The following is a 27,549-nucleotide window of genomic DNA, read 5'->3' as shown; positions in this document are numbered from 1 at the left end:
CGGCGAGCGGCGGGGCGCCCGGCGCCCGGGCCTCCGCGGTCCTCTCGGCCGAGTAGGCGCGCGGCGAGGCGGGAGGCGAGCCCCGGGCGGCGTTGGGCGCGCGCGGGCCGGGCCTGCCCTCGGGCCCAGCTGCCGCCTCGGTGCGCGGCAGGGCCACGTCGCTGTGGCGCCGCTCGTGCCTGGCGCGGGACATCCGCGCGTGCATGCGCATCTGCTGCTCCTCGGGCGGCGGCTTGACCGGGTACCGCGCCAGGTTCGGGTCGCTGCGGTACCGGGTCTGGTACTCCTCCTCCTTCCTCTGCTTCTCGGCCTCCACCGCCGGGCCGTTCTCGCGTTTCTCTGGCACGTCGGGGTAGTCCTGGGACCGGCCTTTCTCGAGCCTTCGGCTTTCCCGCCTTTCCTTGCGCTCCCGTTCTTCCGTGGGCCCCTCCGTGGGCTGCCCAGAGGACCTGGGCGCGCGTTTCCGCTCGCCCTTCGGGGCGCCTTTGCCATTCTGCTCGGCGAGCCCTGGGGTCTTCTTCCTGTGATGCACAAAGGAACGTCCAGAAGGAGAGCAATGTGTAAAGCTCAAGGCGAAGACCAGACCCCAGAAGCATCCTTGGAAATAATTATTTATACTTCGATGTCTAATTAAAAAGCGAGGTGATAAAAGAACTACATCAAACCTGTATATCTGAGTAGCTTTCTAAATAAGGCTCCTTTGCCTCACAACATATTCCGGGCCTTCACAACTGGCTTTCAGACTTTAAATTCTCTATAAATTAACTAGATCATTTTAAAAATCAATAGATTAATTCAGTAAATGAACAAGATTTATGAACCTCTGCTTGTGAATCAAAGACTTTAAAATGTTCTCGATAAAAATAATATAGGTAATAATCGAGGAGTAAACGGTAATACATATGAGTTCAAAACGATATATATATATATATATATATATATATATATATACCTGATATATATTTGGGCAAAATGTATTAACAATCTCTTATTATAACTGAAACTTTTAAAGAAACGTGAATCCAAGTGTGTCCATTTCAGGAATCAACTCCAATAGCACTTCCTCAATAGTAGAACGAAAGTACTTTTTATGAGATTATGTGCACCCCACCACTTTTCAGGGAGACGGTTAGGAAGAATAAATGGCTGAACCTTAGCCTTCATTTTACCTTCCCCAGGCAAATATAATAGAAATCTTGAAATTTTTGAAATAACTTTTACTTTTTCCTCCCTCTCCCCATCCCTGGCCTTCTCCCTCCTTTCAGAAAACAGTCCAAAATGTATAGCACAGGAAACTGTATTCAATAACCTGTGATAAACTTTAATGGAAAAGAATATGAAAAAAGAAACCCGTTTTGTGTCCTACTTTTCTCTCCATCCTCTGGGAGGCAGTGGCAAAGATAAAGTAACGGAAGAGGGTTTGGCAGTCTGAATCTTTAAGGTATACTGTTTAAGATACCCCTTCCAGCCCTTCTGTACACTGGAGTCCATCTGATTTGGGCAAGTTCCAGCATCGACCGCAGAAGTTACAAAGAGGGGATGCCTCAGCTAAGCGTTCAGGCACTGTATGCTGTGCTATGCAACTAAAGTGGGGCAACCAAGGCTCTTTTCGGAATCCCGAGGTCCACGGCGAGGGCTTTCCAGAGAGAACATTGTTTGATTGGAAGTCCAAAAGCAGAATTCATGAACAAAATTTGAGAATAATATACAAGATGGGAAAAAGTAGGGCAGTTTCTGTTGTGGTTTTTCCAAAGTAGTAGTTGCTAAGCTGTGGGGTCAGTTTGAGGAGGGTCTGGTGACGATGGAAAGAAAGGGCAAAGGGTTTCCAGTGGCTCAAAATAGCAAAATAGAAGCATGGCCGATGCTGCCTGAGGCATTTAGATCGCTCGGCCCTTTGAAGTGGAAGGGGTTTTCAGGGAGGGAGGAATTGCAAAGGTAGTATTGCCGTTTTCCAGTGTAAGGGGTCTGCTATGAATACAATCCATCATTACCAAATAGAGTTTTCATAAGAGTGACGAATGCACTGCAAACTTTTAGTAGCTCATTAAGGCAGAGCTGTGCTTGCTGGAAGTTTCTGTTGAGTACGTTTACTTTTTTTTTCTTTTTTTTCTGAAATGCTGATAAATGACACTTACCTTGCAGAGTTTGTGTGAGGATTAAAGGAGACACCATCTGTGAAAATGCTTTATGGAAGGATAGAGTATTATGCAAATGGGACTTCTCCAGTCTCTCTGATTCTTTGCTTCACTGAATAGGCCTTTTCTCACCTCTACCTTAATTGTTCCATTCCCACTGGCTCCTGATGAGTGTACAAAGTAGGATCATGAGTTCTTCAGTAGTTTAAACAGACGGCCATTCCTTCTGTCTTCCTTCTCTCTCTGAAGCAGGCCAACCCTGACTGGTACCCGGCTCTCCTCGCCTTTTCCTCCGGCCCCACGTCCTCATTGTTTTCTTAAGTATTTATATAATCAGAAAGGCTATTTGCCCTTACCAGTCTTTCTCAAATTTCATCAGAAAGCCTCTTCCTGGCGCTTATTCTTAAATTCTTTGTAGTTTTTCACCCTCTATCCAAAACAGGACTCATATTTTCTCTTTAGAAAGTTTACAGCCCCCAATTCTTCCTCTTCTTTAAAAGAGATCATTTTTTCTGAGCCATCCTGAACTGCCCCTTCGATATCTTCATCTCCCCTTAACTCAACAGTTTCTCACCAGTCCTGCCATCACTGAAGTGGCTCTTGTAGTCTTCCTGTCATGGCCTTTCCTGTTCCGTCTGCCCACCACACGTTCCTGGGTGTCCTATAAACCTGAATTCAGAAGACACTCCTCTTTCCTGTGGCTCCCAAAGGACTCGTGTTTGTATTTTCTAGCTCTGATCACATCACATTTCCGGGCCAGTTCACTGCCCGGGGCTCTGTCTTCTCTCGGAGATGGTGTGGTCTCTTCCCCAGGATCTGTGAGAAAAGGGACCCTGTACGAAGTATCTTTATGCCCTCTGGTTCCTGGCGGTGTTCAGTGATGGTAAACACATGGCAGCTACTGGCTGCATTCACTGGAGGCCACCCAAGGGCCAGCTGCTGAGCACATGTGCTCATTCAACCCCTGCAAGGTGCCTGTGAGCCCTCGTGGCAGAGCCAGGCCTGGAATCCAGACCTATTCAGCTTTGAAGTCTTTGATCTTACTGTGTGGGTTTTGTTTGAAAAAGATAGCAGAAGCCTTCCGTGGATCCTACCCTCCCACCCAGTGGAATAAATAAGGGTCACACAGACAAAAAGCAGCCACGCCTAGTGATAACCGTCAGGTCCCCCAAACTCACAGCCTCGGGAAGAAAAGGGCCACGTCCTCCTTGTCAGCACTGTCGCCTAGTGTGTGGCATCCTGTCTGGTCACAAATCCACTGTTTTTTTTTTTTTTTTTTTTTTGCGGCACGCGGGCCTCTCACTCTTGTGGCCTCTCCCGTTGGGCTCCGGACGCGCGGGCTCAGTGGCCATGGCTCACGGGCACGAACCCGCATCCCCTGCATCGGCAGGTGGACTCTCAACCACTGCGCCACCAGGGAGGCCCAAATCCACTGTTTTGAATGAATGACTCAATCGACAAATTGAAATAATCTGATCATGTTAGCCCAGGCTTAACAATCCTCCGAGGCTTTCCATTATTTCTAAGATAAAGTCTATGAAATTTAACCTGGCTAAAAGGCCCATTGTGACCTGGGCACTCAGACCTTACCAGTCACCTCTTCTCCACTCACTCCCCTTCTCTACTACTCACACTCGAACCCATAGCATCTTTTGGGTTGTCCCACCGGCCTTGTTCCTTCTGGCCAGGTGTCAGCGACCTCACCTGGAGCACCCATCCCGCCCTTCACCTGGCTCATCCCTAGTCACCTTCAAAGCTCAGCGTAAAAGAAATGTCCTCTAGGAAGGCTTTGCTGATGCACCCACACACCCTCCAGTGGGTCAGTCCCCCGTCCTCTTGTCTCAGAGCACACTTTCAACTACAGGACTCACTCAAACAGTGAATAAATGGTCCAAGAGCTGTTCTCAGTTCAGGGTTGGAAGTTAGTAGTGCAGGTGGGTGACTGAGTCAGATGACTTGTTTACATCCGTGCATGAAAGACAAGCTTCTCGGCAAAGGTCTCCTAAGGAAGGATACATTCTAGACACAGACAGCCCAGGCCCAGTGTTGCCTTCCTCATGGGCCTGAGAAGTACCCCTTCCACATAACCTAGCAGTTAAATTCTTGAAGATGGCTTTGCTCTCCATCTAAGACTTTGCCTTTTGCTTAAGGGTTGATGACCTCTTACCTGTCTCTGGGAGGCTCACTTCTAGACCTGAAAGAAGCCTGCTTCTGCTCAGGCCTCCCGGCTTGCTGTGAGGGCTCAGCCCCCTTTCTCCTGTCAGGTGGCACGCTGTGGGGAACCTGGTCCTGGGGAGAGGCAGTGGCTGTGCTCAGGGGGGTCTGAGACCTAGATCGCTCCTGCAGCCGGGATTTCTTTTCTCTCGGGGCCTCAGAACCAGCGCCTGTAGCTGTATCGCTGAGGGTTCCATCCTGACTTGGCTGCTGAGGGCCGCTTCCGAAGAACCACGCCCCCGATTTGGTTAAGATTTCTTGTTGCTTTCGACACAAATTGCATACCCACATCACCTATTTGAAGAAGAGAGAACGATATAAATTCTTTGCACTATTTGGAAATTATTTATTTTCATCACACTAAAATATCCCTTAAGGAAGAAAGAATGGTTGTCATCTTTATATTTATCCTTGTACATTTCTCATGAAAATGATCTTTGCACGAGTCACCGTCAAGTATATGAATGCCTGGACCGAGACGCATCTGAAATCATAGACTTCTGGTAACCAGGATAGAGTTTTGCTTGGCATTTATAACACTATGATTCTGAGTTGCATATTACCATGTATCCATCACATTTTGAATGACTGACTTTGAAGTTTCATTTAAAATAGCTTAGTAAAAGTGGTCTAGGCAGGGTAGTTGATTGATTAGAAAAATGTTGTAGGGCACCATAGAATTAATATTTATGTACATAAACCTCAGTGTGTCATAGGATTTAGAAGGATCTACTCAAAAACCATCCATTATTAAAATCAATATGACAAGATATTTACGTGGAACAAACAATGAAAGGTAGGCACAAAAGAAAAGGTCAGGCTGTATATTCTCTCTAGTTTACCAGCAATCAACTAATCTCAGCTAGAAGAGCTATTTCGGAGCCATCATTTGGAAACACATCTGCTGATAAATTATAAGATGTTATCGCCATTTAAAATAAATCTGTATAGCTGCTCTCCTCGTGGTGACACTTACAACGAATGTAATAATGGGGCCAATGATGGTAACAGAAATAATGAATAATACAATAATAACAGCAACGCCAGCCTCAGTGACTTTTCTTGGATCGCACTTCAGTTTTTCCTTTGCATTTCAGAAACAGCACCTCCGGGAAAGGCTGATTACCAAACTCTAGGTCCTCATTTTCACTAATACTGACTCAGTCAACAATTGTGCAAACATATCACGTAAGGATGAATAAATCCTCGAAACATTAAGTGAGAAACAATATAAAAGAGGAAAAGAAGAAGCATTGTTTAGTTGGCGAAAAGAAGAAAATGTACTCCTGAAAACATTCAGACGGATACAAAGAAAATTATCCCTTGTTATTGTTTACAAGACAAAATAAAAGCTAAAGTGAGAATAAGAAAAAGACAGAGAAAATATATTTTTAAAAAGGAAAATATTGCAGATGAACTGTTAAGAATTGCTCCCTTCCAAGCAAGAAAATTCAAATGAATTTTGAAAACTAAGACGAGCAGAGAGATTTGCTATAAAATGTTGAAGATTGATTATGCTTAACTCATTCCTCTACACTTCCTCAGGTTATGAAATGAAGACAACTCGGTCCACAAAAGCAGTTAATTATAGCATCTGCACAATGTATTAGATCACAGACTTCCCATTTAACGAGATGAACAATGCATTGTATACGCCTGTATCAGAATACAGGATCTATGGAATGAAACTTCAATTTAACATGCTTGCCAAATATGGCTATACTGTGCACAATGTATTAATACCACCATCTCTTAGATATCATTAATAAGGTCCCTCAGAAGTCCTGATTGATTGAGAGTGGACGTATCAAAGATGGCGATACCCTAGGACCAGAACTTCCATCAACAGTGACACTGAGTCTCCTCCGCCCAGACCCTGGATGGGGACAGGTGATGTGCTTCCTCTTTGGCTGCCTCTGGTTGACAAGACAGTGATGTGGAGGTCTGAATTCATGGAGTTCAAGGAGATTGGTATGAAACTTTGACTATTTTACAGAAACAAAGTAGACATTAAATTTTTATTTATTACACTAATAATAAGCAAAATACTACTCTTTATCAAATTAGGTCCTTTTCTACAAAAATATTAAAGTGTATTTAGGATAAATATGAATTTCCTTCAAAACCATACAGAACACAACAAAATTTACAATTATTACAAAAGTTTCAAAATGGAATTAAGCTGAATAAAGAGGCAGAAAAGAGCAGAAAATATGCACTTCTGCATATTTTCTAGAAAGTTATCACAATCTTAGCTTGATTGTTTCACATTTTTAAGTGCTATAAAAATGGATCAATAGAAAGTAATTACCAGATTTGTGCAGATTCCATGTTTTGAATATGTTACCAGTTTTGAATATGTGCTGCAGGATTGATAAAAGCAAACAAAATATAGTTATTATTTATTTTAATAAGTTAAAATTACAATTAAATTGTAATTAAATTAAATTTTAGTTAAATTTTACAATTCACTTAATTTCATTTTTAATTTATTCAAAAGGTTACAATTAGTAGTTAAGAAGAAGCAGCTGTTTTGATTAATGTATTTAATATTATTCATTCTTTTAAATCTGTGATATTTCCTTAATTTTTGTAGAGTTTTAACACTTAGGAAAACTATTGTTTAATTCCAAATTTTCCTATGTATTATCTTTTTGTGCACCATAATATTTTTAGATTTGTATTTAAAAATTAATTATAAGTGTGGTCAACCTATCTGCCAATTTGAAAGCAAAGTTAACTGTAAAAAAGTTAAAATCTTTTTATTGAAATACTATACCTCCCAATATCCATTATTAGTTATATAAATTAGTCTTGCCACAAAGTTTACAAATGAAATTGCTTATATGAGATGTAAAAAACTATGAGATTACAATAGAATATTAGTCATACCTTTCAACACATTTTGTATCAAACATTGCAGACATGTAAAAAAATGAGCTAATTCGTTGCTGAGAAGCAACACAGTTATGTGTGTGAGATAGGTTTCCACTGTCTCATAGTAGATGAGATAGTGGAAAATGGTTGATGACAGAGGAGATGAAAATGAATGAGTTCTCTTTGGTGCTTGTTTTGATGTGTGTGTGTGTGTGTCTGTGTGTGTATGTCTGTGTGTGTGTGTTTCTCCTAGTCTTTTGTTATTGTTATTTCATAGGTTTATTTTTTCCTTTTGGAATTTTATTAAATACATAATATGGATTTATGAAATATAAAATATGATATAAATTGCTTCTTTTTAAAGAGTAAAGCACCCCAATCCCACTGTTCCACTATTAATATTTCAGTTTAGTTTTTCTATACAAATTTAAAACAAATTCCACTGTAACTTGGCATTCTATTTACTCACTTAATATTACAGCATAAATATTTCTATGGATTCTAAATGTTTCTAAAACATTTTAATATTACAAAATATTCTATAGACACTGTATACCATTAGTCTAACCCTTAAACTGCTTACATTCTTTCACATTAATACAGAACTCTGCAGTAAAAAAGTGTTGATCAAACTGTTTTCCTATTTAAAGTCATTTATTTTTTAGAGTGTATCAGAAAAATCAAATTACTGGGTAAAATTTTAGAGTGCTTTTAAGGTTCTTCTGCTATAAGCACTATACAATAGTTTAGGATTCTTTGTCTATTTTGCAAAATAGCCTCCCCAATGGGTTTTGCCAAACTGTAACCAAAAACCTGACAATATCAGCTCTGGATTTTAAGGTCTGATGATTTAATAATGCCCCCAGGCCGTGTACTCTCACTCTCACCAATGTTTCAGATTTAAGATAATATAATGAGGTCTCACCTAAATAATCACCAAAAGGCATCTAACAAAGTCATAACTGTCCATTCAAAAACACCTCCACATAAGCACATACAAGCATACCCTGAGAAGTCCCAATCAACCTTTCTAATTCCTTTTTTTTGTCTTTGTGCCTTTTTTCCCCTATGGATAGTTAATAAATCATTTAAAAAAAACAAACAAACAAAGACCTAGAGCATTAAAGAGAAAGGCCAAGATAAATGTAAAGGAGAACTGATTTTGGAAAAGTAAGAGATAATTCCAAGAATAGAAAAGAAAACTTAAAATGGTCTCTAATTAGTGTTCAGATACCAGAACAAAAAGAGCTCTTGAAAAACAATACTAAGATTGTCAACAACAAAAAACGAATTTCAAAGAAGGAGTTTATTAAAAAGTCAAGAGATAAAAAAATATGAGACAAAGTCCAGCTAGTTCCAAAAAGAGAGAACAGAACATAGCAGAGAATGAATTTTGCAAAAATAATGGGAGGCAAATTCCCAGAGTGGAAAAAGTCACTGCATTTTAACAAAAAGAATGGAAAAAGAAACCACAAAGAGACAACATTGCTATAAAATTTCAATACACCAAAGATAAAGAGAAGATCCTAAAAGCTTCCAGAAAGAAAAAGTCAGATCCCTTTCAAATAGAATAGATCAGATTTCTCATCAGCAATATTGAATGTTTGAAGACAGGGAGAAATACCTTCAATGTTCTTGGGGGAAAACATTGGAGCCTGCAATTCTATAGATAAGCAATTCATCAAGCAAGTGTAAAAGCAGTAAGCAGTATTTTCAGCATTTGGAAGAGCTTGGAAAATTTACCACTCACACAGCCTTCCTTAGCAAAACAAAGTCTTCCAAGAAAGAGGAGGAAATGGGATCTAAGAGCAAATGGTCGTTTGCAGAAAGAGCAGTTAAGGGAAGTCCCAGCAGGAACAGCCCCTTCTGGAAGCTTAAAAAGAATCTTGGAGCAATAGTGCTTTGTGACCACCTAGAGGGGTGGGATAGGGAGGGTGGGAGGGAGACGCAAGAGGGAGGAGATATGGGGATGTATGTATATGTATAGCTGATTCACTTTGTTATAAAGCAGAAACTAACACACCATTGTAAAGCAATTATACTCCAATAAAGATGTTAACAACAACAACAAAAAAAAGAAACTTGGAGCAAGAGGATGAGGCTCCTGGAATGAGGATTTCAAGAGTGAGAATAAAATATCTGAGAAAACAACAGCAACGGCAACAAAGGACCTCATGGAATGCACAGTGTAGTTTACATAAAGAAACTTAGCTGGCTAAAAGAAGAACCCATTTGCATCTGAAGGTAGGAATATTCTCCACCAAGTGGAACAATGTATTGGCCTCCTAGAATATCATGCATAATCTAAGCCCACCACTCAGCTCTATGGTGGATAAGAACTGTATTTTTTCAAGTTGCAGATGTGCCTGGTGGAGGAAATGAACTAATGATTAGGTGGAAGGACAGAGGGGTGTCTAAATGAACCTTATCCTTCTCTGTCACAGCAAGAGTATACAGCTGGGAGCAGCATTTACTAGCCCTGAATTTAGATGCTCGGTTGTACTTTGTCTCTCATGAATAGACTTGCAGTTGGGAAAGCATATACTTGCAGAGGATTCTTATTTTTGATATTGATATAATGCTTTCTTCTTTGTATTTCATTTTTATCCACAAATACATAGTTACATAGACAGGTATATGCGGTTTGATGTCTAGTGGTATATTTACCTTTCAGCTATACTCATAATATATGATTAAAAGTAGAATGGCATACCATGATCATTTACTGCCATTTATTGATAATTTTATCACTTCTGTTCATTTCCATGTTACTAATGAGAATGAACGTTTTTCTCAGTGTTTTCCAGTTGTTCATTAAGATATTGACTGCCCCAGCCTTTTGTGTCTTTATCAATTGAATGAATACTAATTTCCTACCCGTTTTAATTGATTTAACTCTTTGAGAGAAAGAGTTTTCATATTGTTACTTGTCATTTCAATTATCTTTCTCTTTGTCAATAAAATGTTTTTTCATTTTATACAGTCTAATCTATTGTGCTCTTCCTTCGCAATTCTTCTGTTGTACTTTAGCCCAGAAAACGCTTTGATAAATATTCGCTTTTATTTTTATTGACTAAATACAGTTGAACATTTTGCAATTTACTCCTTGGTCCCTCAGAATTTACTCTGATGTGTGACAAGAGATAGGAATCTAAAGTGGGTTTTTTTTTTTCCTTCATAGCTAACTACCTCAACATGATTTACTGGATAATCCTTCGTCACAACACCAACCTTCAAAGAAGACTACGTGTCTAGAGTTAAAACAGTGCAGGTTCTAATCTCAGACACACCACTTCTTTGCTATTTACTCAGGCCCCCTCCCTAACTCAGTACCTCATCAGTAAACTGAGGATCTAATAGCTCCTAACTCACTGAGATGTTTGGGGCATTAATGACATAATTTATCTGAATCACTCAGCACAGATCCTGACATATAGTAAGTGCTTATGAGGCACTAATAACAGGATAATGCCTAATTATTACTAATAACTAAGAATTACCATCATCATTACTTTACTAATCATACATATAAAATCTTTTAGGGGATTTCAGCTGCATACAAAGCCGGCAAGATAAATTTTGTTCCTACAGAGATACAGACGTATAAATGTGAATGTAATTCAACCACATGAGCTGCACAGTTCCTACACCTTGAGATGCTTTCACACAGGCTGTCTGATGGTGTGTCTCTCATTGCTCTTGTCTGTGTAAAAGTCAAACATTTTTCTTATCTTGATTCTGTGTAGGTCACAGCATGTCACTGAACACTGAACACGATGAAAAGAGCAGAACTGGGGAAGTCACACCCTCTCTCTATGTTTCAGTTTACTCGTTTGTAAAATAGAGAAAATAATAGTACTGATGATTTCACAGGCTCTGTCAGGATTAAGTGAGTGAGAGAATATATGCAACCGTGTTTAGCACACAGAAAGCACTCAGTACATATACAAGAACTCACTGAAGACGTGTCTTCAATTAAATTAAATTATTCTTTATTTTCTGTATGAAGTGCCATACTCTGCACATATTTCTGATTTAAACAAATATTTCTGTTATGCGCTAGGCATTGTGCTAGGCTCTGGGGATATATCAGTGAATAAAATGACAAAAATCTTGCCTGTGGAGTTTATGTTCCAGTGAAGAAAACAGACAAAAACAAAACAAAATAGTAAACATACGAGGCATGCTGGATAGTGAGAAGTGCTGTAGAAAAAATAAGAACAGGCATTCTGTGTGGCAGTGAGTGGGGTTGACCTTCAAAATGGCTGGTCGGGGAACATTTCACTGAGAGAGAGTATCTGAGTATGTCAGACTGTAAGAACAGCAAATGAAGAAGATTTTGAACAGGGGTATGCCTGCTGGTTTCAAGGAACAGCTGGGGCCGAGGCAGTGAAGGTGGTGCGGTGTGGTGGGTGCACAAAGCAACAGGGGTCAGACTGAGTAGGTCTTCGTGAGTCACAGCAAAGACTGACTTTCACGATGAGAGTGATGGAAGCTCTTGGAAGGTTTTGAGCAGAGAAACGACCTAACGTGTTTTATGCTTTAATAGGATCCTTCTAGCCACTGTGTTGAGAATTAAATGCAGGAGCTCAGTTGCAGAATCTTTTTGCATTGAATTCTAATACTGCTCTTTTTACTCTCTTTAGGCTCATCTTTGCCAGATATGTTTCCTAACCCCTTTAGTTTATCTTTCTGTGTCATTTTGTTGGCGGTGCATCTCTTTATATACAGCACAGGACCGAGTTGTATTTATTTATCTAGTCTTTGTTTTTCAGTAGCATCCGAACATGCACTATCCTTATTTTCTATGTCCTGACTCATATTTTTTCTGGCATTCAGTAACTTTATTGACATTTAATAAATTGTGGTAATTATTATTGTCATAACCTTAATTTAAGGAGCAGAAACTTATCTGTTGTTTGCAAGGAAAGTATCGAGGTACTATGTGTGAGAATTCACAAGTTCAAATTTATCGTTTCTAGTGACAGAAAGTGTATAAAATCTCATAAAATATTCTACTGTGAGTAAAATGACTCCTATTTTAGATATTACCTGGTCAATAGATAGCTGGTATTATGGAAATTCACAGGTAATATTAAAGTACTTTTTATTGGTTTATAACACTATATAAGTTTTGTGTGTACAGTATTATATTTTGACTTCTGTATACATTACTGCATGCTCACCACCAAGGATTTAGTGTCCATGTGTAACCATAGAATTGACCCCCTAACCCCCTTTCCCTCTGGTAACCAATACTTCTTCTCTGTACCTTTGGGCTTCCTTTTGTTTGGTTTGTTCATTTATTTTGTTTGTTTCTTCGATTTATATTGCACTTGTGAGTGAAATCGTATGTTATTTATCTTTCTTCATCTGACTTATTTCACTTAGTATAATGCCTTCAAGGTCAATCCGTGTAGTCATGAATGGCAAAATTTCACCTTTTTAAATGAATGAGTAATATTCTATTCTATATACACAAAACACATCTCCTTTATACATTCTTCTGTTGACAGGCACTTAGATTTTTTCCATATCTTGACTATTGTAAATAATGCTATGATGAACATAAGGGTGCCTGTATTTTTTCAAATTAGTGTTTTGTTTTGTTTTGTAATCTTTGAATAAATGCTCAGAAGTGGAATAGCTGGATCATGTAGTAGTTCCAGTCTTAATTTTGGGGGGAGCCTCTATACAGTTCTCCACAGTGGCTGTACCAATTTACGTTCTCACCAGCAATGCATGAGGGTTCCCTTTTCTCCACATCCTTTGATTTCTTTTTTGACCCAATAGTTGTTCAGTAGCATGTTGTTTAGTTTGCACATTTCTGTGATTTTCCATCTTTCTTCTTGTAGTTGATCTCTAGTTTCATAACTTTGTGATAAGAAAAGATTCTGGATATAATTTCAGTCTTCTTAAATTTATTGGGACTTGTTTTGTGTCCCAAAATATGCTCTATCCTTAAGAATGTTCCATGTGTGCATGAAAGGAATATGTATTCTGTTGCATTTGGATGGAATGTTCTGTATAAATCTATGAAGTTCATCCTGTCTAATGTTTCAGTTTAGGCCTCTGTCTCCTTGTTAACTGTCTATCTGGATGATCTATCCGTTGAGGTAATGGTGATCCTATACTAGGTGCATATATACTAATCATAGTTATGTCTTCTTGATGAAATGTCCCCTTTATCCTTATGTAATGTCCATCTTTGTCTCTAGTTACATTTTTTTGGCTTGAACACTGTCTTCTCTGGTATAAGTATGTCTATCTCCACTTTCTTTTGGCTGCCATTTGCTTAGCATATCATCTTTCATCCATTCTCTTTGAGCTTATGTTTGTCTTTAGAGCTATAGTTCAATCTTGTTTTTTAATCCATCCAGCCACTCTGTGTCTTCTGACTGGTGAATTCAATCCATTTATATTTAGGGTGATTATGAAATGAGAACTTAGTATTGCCATTTTATTTTTCCTTTCTTTGCTCTATATCTCCATTGATTTTTTTTCCTTCTGTTTTTGTCTGCCATTTTAATTTGGTGATTTTCTATGATTTTTTTCAGTTTCCCCTTTTTTAGTGTTTTCTCTCTCTGCTCTGGATTTATGTTTTGTGGTTGCCATGAGATTTCTATAAAACATCTCATAGATAAATTTGTCCTTTTTCTACTGATAGCATCTCATTTTCATTTGCCAATATGGATCTTAACCTTTTCTTCTTCCCCTTTTATGTTTTTGTTGTCTCAAAGTATCCCATTTTATGTTGTAAGCTTTTTACCAAATTGAAGTAGCTATAATTATATTTAACACTTTTTTCCCTTTAACCTTTATGCTATAATCAATTGCTTAACAACATATTCTGATATAGAGTTGTAATTTTCTGCTTTTGTCTGTCGATTTATCACCTTACTAAAAGTTTTGTATACTTCTGCTTTTTCCTTTCAGGTAGAAGAGCTCCTTCCAACATCTCTTGTAAGGCACGTCTAGTGGTGATGACCTCCCTCAGCTTTTGTTTGTCTAGGAAAGCCATTACTTCTCCTTCATAAGGGTACCTTTATGAAGGGTAACTTTTCTGGATAGAGTATTCTTGGCTGACAGTTTTTATCTTTCAGTATTTTGAGAATGTCATTCCACTCTGTCTTGGCCTATAGAGTTTCTGCTGAGAAATCTGCTGTAGCCTAAGGGCAGGTTTCTTTGTAGGTGATGATCATTTTTTCCCTGGCTGTTTTAAAATTCTTTCTTTGTCATTGACTTTCAATAGTTTTAATATAATGTGCCTTGGAAAAGGTCTTTTTGTATTGAGATAATTAGTTGTTCTCTTAGATTCATGGACTTGTATATCCAGTTGCTTCCCCAGCTTTGGGAAGTTCTTAGCTACTATTTCTTTAAGTAAACTCTCTGCTCCTGTCTTTCTTTATTCTCCTTCTGGGATACCCATTACCCTAATGTTGCGCTTCCTAATAGAGTTGGATAGTCTTGCAGAATTTCTCCTTTTTTTATAATCTTAATTCTCTTTCCTCTTCTACACGTATCATTTCTAGATTTCAATCTTTGAGCTCGCTAATTCTTCCGTCTGGTCTGCTCTATTTCCAATGCCTTTAATGCATTCTTTATCTCCTTTATTGAGGTCTTCAGCTCCCAAATTTCTGTTTCGTCCTTTTTTAGAGTTTCAATCTCTTTGGTAAAGTATTCTTTCTGTTTGTGAATTTTATCCCTAAACCCATGGAGCTGCCTAAAAGTTCTTGCTCTTCTGCATTTCTTCCTCCAATGGGCTCCATGAGAGATCACAACTCCTTTAAAAAAATATTTTTGAAGCTTATACAAAAAATGGGCATTTGTTTAATAACTTATACTCATGCCTCCTAGATTAACACAGTATTTGCATTATAAAACATGCAAAATATAAATTTAAATGAGTGAGATAAAATATAATAGAATTTGAATTTTATATTGTACCCAAATAAAATTAGAAAACACTAACAAAAATTCTGGGAATAGCCTAATTTTGGAAATTAAGCAACACGTATATAAATATGTGAAGGTCAAAGAATAAATCACAGGAGAAATTAAAATGTGTTTTTTGATCTGAATGATAATAAAATACAACTTATTAAAATTTCTGAGATGTGGCTAAAGTACTTTTTAGAAAATTAAAGCTTTAAACACTCCATTCCAAAAGAAACAATTATAAAATCAATGATCTAAGTTTTCACATTAAAACAGACAAAATTAATAAAATTAATTAACAAGAATAATGAAATATAGAATAAAGAAGAAAACAATAGAGATTAGAGTGGAAATCAGTTAAATTTAAAAATCAATAAAACCCAGATAAGATCAATGAAATCAGAAACTGGGTTATGATACCTCTTATACGTGGAATCTTAAAAAAAATGATACAAATGAACTTATTCACAAAACAGAAACAGACTCACAGACTTAGAGAATGAACTTATAGTTACCAGGGGGGAAGGGTGGGGGCAAGGGATAGAGTAGGAGCTTGGGATTAACAGGTACACACTGCTATATTTAAAACAGATAGCCAACAAGGACCTACTGTATAGCACTGGGAACTCTGCTCAATATTCTGTAATAATCTAAATGGGAAAGGAATTTGAAAAATAGTAAAAAAAATTTTAAATAAATTTTAAAATTTAATTTAATTTAATTTAATTAAAAAAAAAAAGAAAAGCTGTAACATTCATTTCAGGGACTAGCTTCTATTTCAAATGTGCCTAAATGGAGAGTTATGCATTTAAAATGTGGACTATTTTCATGTAAGGGAAACAAAATAAATTGCACTGAGACCCACTTAAACATTAAAAAAAAAAAAAAGAAACTGGCTCTTTGGAGGGAGTAATAAAATTGATGAACATCCCACTTGACTGATTAAGAAAAATAACAGAAAATAGAATTACCAAAAGAGGGGACAGCACCACAGATCGATCCTAGACTCATTAAAAAGATAAATAAGGGAATATTATGAACAACTTTATGCCAATAAATTAATTAACATGGATTAGAGAAATTCCATTAAAATTCAAACTAACAAAACTGACACAGGAAGAAATAGGAAACATTAATTGCCCCATAACTAATTAAGAGGTTGTATTCATAATTAAAAGTCAATGTACAATGAAAATGTCAAAACCAGATATCTTTACTGGAAAATTCTTTTAAACATATTTAAAGATATCAAAATGATATCAATATAACATGGACTTTTTTTACTAAAAAAGAGGAAGATTGACCACTTCCACTTCTGAACTCCTTTTATCAGGTCAGCCTAGCCTTGAAGCTAAATTCCAGATACAAGAAAACCTTCCTGTAGGAAAATAAAGTTAAAAACCACTATCCCTCAAAAACATAGAAGCAAAAAGCTTTCAGAAAAAGTTTATCAAATATACAGGAAACCTACCACTAACAGTACATTTATTGTGAAAGTCAAATGTTTTGTACCTAAGACTGAGAGCAAAGCAAGGATTTCTGTTCTCAACATCACTATTAACCATTGTAATAGAGATCATAGCAAATTCAATAAGGCAAAAAGAAATAAAATATAAATTTTGGAAAGGAAAAAGTAAACGTATCCTTATGGACAGAAGTCATAATAGTATATACAGGAATTCCTAAAGAATCTACAAAACACTGCTGGAACAAATATCTTGTAGCAGCACACAAATTCAATATACAAAAATAAATTTTAATCCTTAAGGATAAATTTAGCAACTCTATGTGTAAAAGCTCTACACTAAAATTTATAAAACATTGTTGAGAAAAAATTTTTGAAGACTGCTGTGGACTGGACTGTGTCCTCCCCCTCCCCCCCCCAATTCATATGTTGTAGTCCAAACCCCTAACGTGACTGTATGTGAAGATAGGGGCCTGTAAGAATGAGATCGTGGGGGTGGGACCCTGATCCAAAGAGACTAGGATTAATGTCCATATAAGAAGAGAGAGATGAGAGCTTTCCCCCCTGCTCCTGCCTGTGGAAGAACAGAGGGAAAGCCAGGTGGGGACACAGCAAGAAAGTGGTTGTCTCAAAGCCAGGAAGAGAGCTCCCACCAGACCCTGACCCTGCTGACACCTTAACCTGGGACTTCTCAGCCTCATGATAAATAAATGTCTGGTGCTTAAGCCACCCAGCCTATAGTAGTTTGTTATGATAGTTTAAGCAGACTAATAAATGGAGACATATTATCACATTTAATGATTGAAAAACTCTGCCTTGTTATGCTATTTCTCCCAAATAAGAAGCATGAGTGGGAGACCAGAGGTAAGCAGAGAGAAGTTTGGGTATTTTTTTCCTCCAGTAGTTTAGACAGTGACTTCATCCCTCTATAGCTCCCCTTGGATGGCCCCTCATTATACTGCCCTCCCAGGATCCAACAGCACCATTTCTTCCCCAACTCCTCTAGACCTAGATGTGTTCATGGATTTCCAGCTTCAAACCATCTCAGTCTCTGATTGGATGAAAGCAATCTGCCTCTACCCTTACTTCCTGGAAGAAGCAAAAGTACTTGATTTTGATGTAATATAACATCATAAAAACCTCAAATTACATCGTAAGTTTTTCATGAAAAGTCTAAAGCATCCATCCAAAAATTACTACATATACCAGGAGGCAACAACACATGAAGAAAGACAGAAAGAGATGAAGACAGAGAGACAGGGACAGGTAGGGAGAAAGAGGAAGAAGGAGAGAGAAACACGTAATGGAAACAGACCCGCAGGAGATCCAAATACTGGAGTTGTAAGATAGATATTCAAATATGGTGTTTAATATGTCCAGTAAGTTAGATGACAAGATGAAGAATCTAAGCAGAGAATCAGAAACTATACAAGAAGCAAATGAAAATTCTAGAACTGAAAAAGAGTGAACTTAAATAATTGAGAACTCAGTAGATTGGTATCCTTTCAAATTAGAAAAAATAGAAAATAGGATTAGTGAACTCAAATTAGGATAAAATATGCAGGCTGATGTAGGGAGAAGAAAAAATATTGAATTATAAAATAAGGATGATCATAAGAGAGTTATGAACCATGGTAAGAAGGTTAAGCATGTGTGTAATTGGAGTCCTACAAGGAGAAAATATAAAGTATGGAGCAGAAGCAATCCTTGAGGCCATGATTTTCCAAAACTAGCTGCTATGGACCGAATGGCTGTGTTCCCTCTATATTCATATGTTGAAGCCCTAATCCCTAATGTGATTGTATTTGGAGGTGGGTACCTTGATTTTGAACTTCCCAGTCTCCAGACTGTGAGAAATGAATGCCTGTTGTTTAAGCACCCCTGTCCATGGTATTTTGTTATAACAGCCAGAATTGACTAAGACACCAATGAAAGACATAATGCCACAGAGTCGAGAACTGCTGGAAACCCTAAGCAGAATAAAGACAAAGAAAACAACACCTAAGTACATCAGAATACAACTATAGAAAACCAAAGACAAACTTTTAAAACAGCCAGAGAAAAAAAGAAACATTATTTTCAAAGGAGAAACCATAGGATTGATAACTGACCTCTCAACAGAAGAGTTAGAAGACAGTACAATTATATTTTGGTGATGAAGGAAAATAAATGCCAAATGGAATTCTTTAAAAGTGGAAAATGTTGGGCTTCCCTGGTGGTGCAGTGGTGGAGAGTCCGCCTGCTGATGCAGGGGACACGGGTTCATGCCCCGGTCTGGGAAGATCCCACGTGCCATGGAGTGGCTAGGCCTGTGAGCCATGGCCACTGAGCCTGCGTGTCCAGAGCCTGTGCTCCGCAATGGGAGAGACCACAATGGTGAGAGGCCCGCGTACTGCAAAAAAAAAAAAAAAAAAGTGGAAAATGTCCTTTAAAAATTAAGCCATTCTTCTTTTTTCATTTCATTTCTTTTTTTTTTTTGGTCCACTGCAGGAAGGAGGGATCTTAGTTCCCCGACTAGGGATTGAGCCCATGCCCCCTGCAGTGAAAGTGTGAAGTTCTAACTACTGGACCACCAGGGAATTCCCCAAAATAAAGCCATTCTGATTCTAATAAAATGTGAATGTGTTACCAGCTGAAGCACAGAAAAGGATATACTAAGGAGAGGTTTTTAGAAGGAGGAGAAGTATACCAGATGGAAATCAAAATACAGGAAAGAATGGACAGCAACAATTGGTAAATGTAAATAAATATTTATGGCAAGCAAGAATCATTTAAAATATTTATCTTAAAATAAATCTCAGTAATAGCATAAATGTGGAGGTGATATATTACATTAATGTGGTATAAGGTCCTTGTATTTTCCAGGAAGTGGTAAATATATTAATAAACATTAAGCATTAATAATATAATAATAAGATTTTGTGGATAACAAATAAAAGAATGGCAAAAGAATGTATTACTAACAAGCTAATGGAAGAATAGAAAGCTAAATACAATTAATTCAAAAGTAGGTAATAATGGGGTAAATAGAAAATACAAAGGAAGAGGGTAAATTTAACAGTACCACAACATAGAATGTAAACAAATTAATGTTCCAGTTGAAAGAAGAAAATCATCAGACTGGATTTTGCAAACAACCTAACCCAACTATTTGCTGGTTAGAAGAGATATTCCTTGAATATAAGGATACAGACAGATTAAATGAAGAGAAAGTACAAGAAGTGTCATGCAAACACTGACCAGGAGAGAGCTAGTGTCATTATACTAACACCAGACAAAGTAGACTTGATGTAAGAAATCTTACTATAGATAAAAAGGCATATTTCATTATAGTAAAAGATTAATCCATCCAAAGACACTCATCTCTAATTTTATATGTATTAACAATATAGTCTCAACATATGAAGCATAACTTGACAAACAAAAAAAAATAGGCAAATCTCAAGTATAATGAGAAATAAACGCATCTCTAAGTAACTGACAGAACACGCAGAATAAAAATCTAAGAGGCATAAAGAGTTGAACAAAATTTGACCTCACTGATACATACAAGCAGAAGTGTGCTCATTAACTGCAGAATCACAAATGTGCCAATGCATAGGTCTAAAAATGCTCTATATACTCGATGCAATCTTATCCCCAGCACACAAAAAAATCCCACCAAGTTTTTCTGGAAATGCATGAGGTGATTCTAAAATTATTGTAGAATGCTAACGTCCAAGAACAAACAAGAAAATCACGAAGAAGAAAAATTTCAGATTTAGACTCTTCTTACTCCATTATCCCAACTATCAGGTGACTGCTTTTTTTAAAGCATCAGTGTCATCAGGCCAATTGCACAGTTATTTCTTTATTACCTAGGCAGGTGATTCTTATCTATTAAAAGAAATTAGTATAAGATGCCTGTAGTGCAAGCCCTGACAACTGTTTTTAAATTTTTTACAATGAAAATGCCCGACTTAAGGTTTGATTATGGAGGCATCCACTTCAAAAATGGCTGTCTCAAATAAACACCTAGCCAGGCCACCTCCCCCAGCTAAGACTCCTTTGTTTTAGAGATCTTGGTTGATTTGATACCTGACCATTTGGGACCCTTGTTTTTTCTCCTCCCATGCTTCAAATTCCTCCTCTTTTGTTTTAAATTCACCAATAAAGAGTGGCTAGTGAAACCCTACACTCCCAGCCCCAATAAAATCAGAACCGCAGGCCAAGCTCTCTTGCCGTCTACCTGTCTACCTGAGACCATGCTGTGTGGTCCCAGGTGTGCCATGTAATTTCCAGGACCTGTAAGTAATAAACCTTGTTTTTCTCTTTCCTGATGGTTATTGCTGAGGGCGTCTTGCAGTCATAATAAGAAGCACAAGGGCCAGTTCAGCCACTGCACTAGGTATGGATTGGCTGAGACAGGCAAACAGCAATTCCTGTAAAAGATTCACAGTGACCATGTGTCTTGGATTTTGTGGTAGTCTTATATTAACGTACTTTAATTATTTCAATAAATGTAGATTAATAAAATGTTAATTACAAGTAGACAAATGATTATGCATTTGTAAGAATTTTCACATTAGCCAACTGACCAGTTTCTTTTTGCCTTAATTTCTCACATGTTGTTGATACATTTTTGCATTCAAATGACTCTCTAGCTTTGTCATCTCTATTAAACTGCAGCTCCTTGAAAGCTGGGTCTTTTTTCTATTCTTTTCATCCTATTGGGCAACCATCATACACTCTATGCATAATTGATGCTCAATCAATTTCTGTTGAATTGTTTGCTTCCTTTTCACTCTACAAAGTTGTACAATCAATACATCCATCCAGAGGTCAGCTGTCAGTAAGCACAGCAACATGCTGCTGCTACGAGGGGGCCAAAAACTTCAAGCAAAAGAAAAAGAGAAATATTTTGCTTTTTGTAAAAATGTGTAACTCTTTCCACGTGTAATTATCCTCCCAGCTTGCAAATTTATAGCTGTTATAAAAATATATATGTGTGTATATATATATATATCTTTCTTTCCAGGAATCAGGCAGTCTGCCAAGCAGAGAAAATTCATCTCCCCGAACAGCAAAGATATTATAAATCACTTGTATAATCACTTGCATATTCAAGTTTATAATTAATTCTGGGCCTTCATTAGGTGAGAGTTATGTTCTCAACAGTGTTTCCTGCTGCATCTTTTATACCTACTATTGCATGCAAATAAATTCTGTCCCCTTTATGCCTTGTATGTTTAGAAATTTGATCATTTCGAAATTAAAAAAAAAAGTTTCTGTAACATTACAACCACCTGTACAAGCGAACATGAAAGTGCAACTGCTTAAAGCATCATATTTTCCAAAATAATGCATTTAAGGAGATAGCATCACAGATTGGCAGGACCCAGCTATAATCCTCAGTAACCTCGTCACATAATAATATGATGTCAAAATGATCGTCACATCAGATTAAACAGGTCCATCCCATTAGGTCTGCCTCTTCTACCCTCCTCAGGATCTTTCCTAAGGCTCCTCTAGAACCTTCTCTTTCAGGGCAGCAAATACACAAACCCAGTTTTGTGTGACTGCAGGTGTGTTGCTGCTGGCTTTATCTGATTGGTTATATAACAGTATAAGTTTGGTTTTGTGACATAATTTTTTGTAATAAATGTGTAAGTTATTTATTTCAGTATTTTTAGAGCTAATAGAGACTAGAAAGTGGTCATGTAAAAATTTCACTTATTTTTTAGTGTATCTTGTTATGAGAGCCCGAAGCTATTGAGGTTTTTGGAAACTTAGGGATTTATTAAAGTCTTGAGGTACAGTTCTTTCAAATGTCAAAAGTCAACTCTATCCTGAGGAGACATGTCCTTACTGGCTGCTTGAGAAATCAATATATATCCTGATCCAGGTCTAGAATTTCAGGATGAAAAAAAAAAAATCAAGTCCCACTCCCTTATTTTGCTAATGAGGAAATTGACTCAGAGTGGCTGTGAATTGCTTAAGTTCTCACAATGCAATTAGTTAGGAGTTTGTGTTTTTGAGGGGGGAGTTGTTATATATTCCTTGCTTCCTAATTTAAGGTTTCCCAGTGCAAGCATCTCCACAAATGCTGTGATGATAACAACATACAACCAACAAGTGCACTCCTGCACACGCACACAGGCTGAACCCCTGCACAAACCCCATCCATATCGCTGTCCTTTGAAGTAAAAGCCTGTTGCTTTAGTCTCCCAGGCCTCCCCTGAGTCTCTAAGGCTGGCTCAGGAGTTACTGATTAAGAATGTGAAGATGTAGAAACAAAGAATAGCTCTTGAGCTGGAAAACTGGTAACAATTTAGACTATGGCAGAATCACAGAAGTCCCATTTCCCTGAATAATATAGATAAAGGCCTGACACACATTCCTAAGTTGTTTTATAGGAAGCAGACCCCAACCAGATGAAAACTGCTGACCACAAGCACATAGACCCCAGACTGGTTGAAACCAGAAGGTTGATGATGCTCAAAACTTCACCTTGATGCCAACCAATCCAAGAATTGTGCACCAGCTGATTGCTCACCCTGCAGCCCCCTCCCTCACAATGCCTTTTTAAAACCCCTTCCCTGAAAGCCATCTGAGAGTTGGGGGGGGGGGGGTGTCTTTTGAGCACAAGCTGCCCATTCTCCTTGCTTGGTGCCTACAATAAATGCTGCACTTCCCTTCACCACAACCCAGTGTCAGCAGACTGGCTTCACTGTGGGCTGGTGAGCGGACCCAAGTTTTGTTTGGTAACAAGGCCAGACAGACACTGCATAAGAACCTTAGGATATCTGTAGTAGAGTTGATGTGGTTTGGAACAGAACCCAGTCCACACATTAAAGATGTTAGAGAAAATCACGCAGAAGATTTCATGGAGAGGAACACACCACAGTGACTGAGAACCACCTCCGTCACTCCTCAGTCCTTGTGACCCTGGGGCAGGCTACGCACCCTCTCTGTGCCTCAGGTTCCTTGACTGCATCATGGGCTCAATAACGGTGCCTCCCCCTGGGCTTGTTGTGAGGATACTAAATGAATTAACATTTGTGAAATACTAGGAGTAATGCCTGATGCATGGTAAGTGCTATAAAAATGTTTGGTAAACAAATTAAACGTGGGGTTTAAAAATGACCATTTCCCATCCAACTCATGCTGTCTTCCCTTAAGTAAAAAGGCCTGTCTTATATATAGAGTCATATTATTACACGGGAAAGAGGGTAGTGAGGTGGAGAGAGAGAGCTTGTGATGCTCTTCTTGGATCCAGAAGAGGGTATTAGAGGCAACAGATACATACATATTGCAGTGCCGAGGATGAGCATCTGATACAAGGAAGAATTTATTGACAATAAGAGATGCCAAATATAGCACAGATCATCAGGATGGCATGTTTTTCTTCCCCATGCAGCACAGCTTCAGCTGCTAATCTGAGCAGCTTGTGATGAAGTTCAGAGAAGATCAGAAAACCTCATGATCCCTTCTCTGTAATTTTTAAACACTGATACCACTTCTTTCAATGTTTATCCTGATTCAGTCGACTACTTCAATTAAAATAGGATATATATCTTTCCACCTTTAAGTTCATTCAAAAATGCTAGACCAGAATGATTGTCAACTGTATTTATTACAGTCACCAAGGTCAACCTGAACTGAATATAACAATAATTCTGGCCGTCATTATTAGGTTGCAAAACCTTGGGAAGCAGAAAAGGGCCTCGGAGGGCAACAGTATAATCTGGACCCTGTGGCCCATCACTGTAGAGCAGCCATCCTTAATTTGAGGGCAAGGACCATGCATGGAAGCCTGAGAAATAGAATGGAACGAAAACAAAAATTCAGACTTAGGAGAAGACATGTGAATGGTGATGAGCAAACACAGAGAACAGAGAATTACCTCCTATTTCTGTCTGCTTCAATGTCTGCAAACTAAGGTTGAGACATTACAATGCTTGTAAACTGAGCAATTCTGGCTATGCTAGCTTGAGAAATTTCTACACAATAAAATATATTTGTCATTAGTGAAGGCATGGGGGTCAAATATTCTTTAAAAGTTTTCTCATAAATGTGAGAAAATCTTCATGCCTCAGCTTCCAAGGTTTCATTATCTCACATCCTGACATATGATTAGAATAGGAGGCATCTCCTTTAGAGCTATCATCTCAAACTCCTTCTCTCCCCAGGAAAGAGTTCAATAGATATACACTCTTCCTTGTTAATTTTTGGACAGAGTGAAATCAACTCCTTATCTGGAATTCAGGACCATTGCTGCATTGGTGAGAAGTCATTCTGAGTTATTAACCTTTGTAAAAACGTACTTGGCTTTAAAGTAAACCATCTTATTAATGACCAGCTACTTGAATAACACTTAATGGAGGCACAGTGGATAGTTGTACAATGAAGTGTTTTCTGTTGTGTCTTAGCTAATGATTTGCAGCTTCAGGAATGTCAGCTGCTGCAGGGGAAGACATCGGGCAGGCATGAATTTGTCCCCAGAAAATTGTCCCCAGATCACATTTACACTTTTTAAAAAAAAATATTTTATTGAAGCATAGTTGACTTACAATGATGTGCTAATTTCTGTTGTATGGCAAAGTGGTTCTTTTTCATATTCTTTTCCACTATGGTTTATTACAGGACATTGAATATAGTTCTCTGTGCTATACAGTAGGACCTTGTTTAACCATTCTATACATAATAGTTAGCTCACATTTAGTTATATCTGACTTTTTCTTTCTTCACTTTTCCCATCCTTTTTTCTCACTCTTTTCAGGATCCATGCATAATGTTATTCTTTAATTGCCAATCTGTGGATGGCTCAGAGTTCTCATTCAAGTAATAGGACCTTATCCAGTGATGTGTCATGTATTGCTGAAGTGTCACACTTCTAGCAGAAAAGATGTAGAACTGTGATCATGTAGAAGAGGCATTTACTGCAATAAGGAATTAGTTATGTCCCTCCGTCATATTCTGGAGCCTTCCTCTGCTCAAAATGGGGTTTGATCTTCACAGGCAGCCCTGAGTATCAGCTGAGCATCCACAGAGCTTGATGGGAAGGAGGCAAGGTCCTGGGATCATCAACAAGGTTTCAATGTAATGCCTTGCTCCCCCTGCCCCCTAGAGTCATAATCCAAGTCCACGGAAGCTGTGAAGCTCTGCACACATGTCTGCAACCCATTGTCGGCAGCCTCTTGACACCATACCTCCCCCACAGTCTCTAAAACTGGTCACTCTTCCCAAACACCAGGGCCATATGGTGGAGACTTTCTTGACCCAGTATTTTGCTCTGGAATCCCTTTAGGATTCCAGTTTCCACGGAACAATTAAAACTGACTTTTCCCTCAAACTCTGCACTTAAATAATTACATATTTTGATATGGTCTATTCATTGAAAGAGAAACAGGACCAACTCCACATCCCAGTTTTTCTAAATTGTCTTCCTTCCTCTGAAAAACCACTGCCAATCAGCAATTGTATATCTTTCTGCTCATTATTTTGAGATAAACATATTCAAGAGCATTTTATGACTAGTCTACATGTTAGAAACAAATTGAAACAGCTTTCAATAAGAAAAGGAAAAAACAAAGAAAACATAGCATACCAAGTCACCATTGACACTGTTTTCTGAACATAAGTTTATCTACTGCATACCAACCTATCATAAATAACAGACCCATGGTCACCAAAGGGCTTGAAAAAGTAGGTTGCTTCAACTATTATATATAGGATGGATAGACAACAGGGTCCTACTGTATAGCACAGGGAACTACATTCAATATCCTGGGATAAACCATAATGGAAAAGAATATGAAGAGTGTATATGCATGTATAACTGAGCCGCTTTTCTGTACAGCAGAAATTAACACATTGTAAATCAATTTTACTTCAATAAAATTTCAAAAAATAGTTTGCTTCATAAAACTGTACCATGGAGAAAGCTGTTTGCAGAAATTCTCCTATTTCTAATAAATTAACATTGACCTAGTTTTCACCACGTACTTCAAGTACTAGGTGATTTTTTTTTTTTTTTTGCGGTACGCGGACCTCTCACTGTCGTGGCCTCTCCCATTGCGGAGCACAGGCTCTGGACGCGCAGGCTCAGCGGCCATGGCTCACGGGCCCAGCCGCTCCACGGCATGTGGGATCTTCCCGGACCAGGGCACGAACCCGCGTCCCCTGAATTGGCAGGCGGACTCTCAACCACTGCGCCACCAGGGAAGCACACTAGGTTATTTTTGATCCCCTCCTAACTCCGTATGTATTATTGCTGGTGGACCTGTTTACCAAAAAAGTCATCTACTTTCAAGGTTTTATAAAGTTTCTATAAGTGTTCTCCTGCTATTTATTTCACACCTGCTAACATAATCCTTCCTTTATGATGCTCTGTTTAGTTACCTTGGAAATGATATCGTAGCAGAGCAGAAACACCTGTCATTGCAAGTTGATTCCTGCTTAATTTTAAGCTGGAGTTAACCTCATTTCTGTACACATAATGGAAAAGTGTGACGACGCAGACTTCACAGTGACAGAAGTCTGCAACCACTCGTTAAAAAATATGTTTTCCTTATTATTGTATATGATTCTGGGAGTAAATTCTGATGGATTTTAGAAATAAATACCAATGGTTATCCACTTTTCTCACTAAATGGAAAGATGTCATATTACAGAGGAGGAATTTACTGTCTAACCTGTTAAAAGACATATTGATTATTTTGAATGTTCTACTTTCTGTCAGAATATCATTTTAAAATGATAACAAAATATCTCATATTTTGTTCCAAGGAGTAAAGAAGGTGTTCTCATTGAAAATGGTACAGTGGGGGAATAAAAATACTCTTTGGGGTTAGGTAAACCCGATTTCATGCTCTTTGAAATACTGTACGTCAATTTACATTTATAGACTTAAGTTTCCTCCTCTGTAAATTGAGGACA

General features: G+C 38.1%; 1 protein-coding gene across 1 annotated transcript in view; it reads right to left on the bottom strand.

Moving 5' to 3' along the window:
- Window positions 1-27,549, bottom strand: part of LOC114895931 (regulating synaptic membrane exocytosis protein 1-like) — a 279,515-nt gene that overhangs the window by 215,575 nt on the left and 36,391 nt on the right. Inside the window, exons 2-3 of the mRNA XM_029223557.1 lie at window positions 4,303-4,643; window positions 9-521 (exon numbers count right to left, since the gene is read on the bottom strand). Of these exons, the coding sequence (XP_029079390.1) occupies window positions 9-521; window positions 4,303-4,640 (851 nt within the window). The 5' untranslated portion in view covers window positions 4,641-4,643. The remainder of the gene's footprint in view (window positions 1-8; window positions 522-4,302; window positions 4,644-27,549) is intronic.

This window comes from Monodon monoceros, unplaced genomic scaffold (genome assembly GCF_005190385.1).
Source record: "Monodon monoceros isolate NGI ecotype Baffin Bay Population unplaced genomic scaffold, NGI_Narwhal_1 Super_Scaffold_15, whole genome shotgun sequence".
Classification (NCBI taxonomy): Eukaryota; Metazoa; Chordata; class Mammalia; order Artiodactyla; family Monodontidae; genus Monodon; species Monodon monoceros.
The sequence above is the reverse complement of the archived record's forward strand: the minus strand, read 5'-3'. Positions and strand labels throughout refer to the sequence as shown.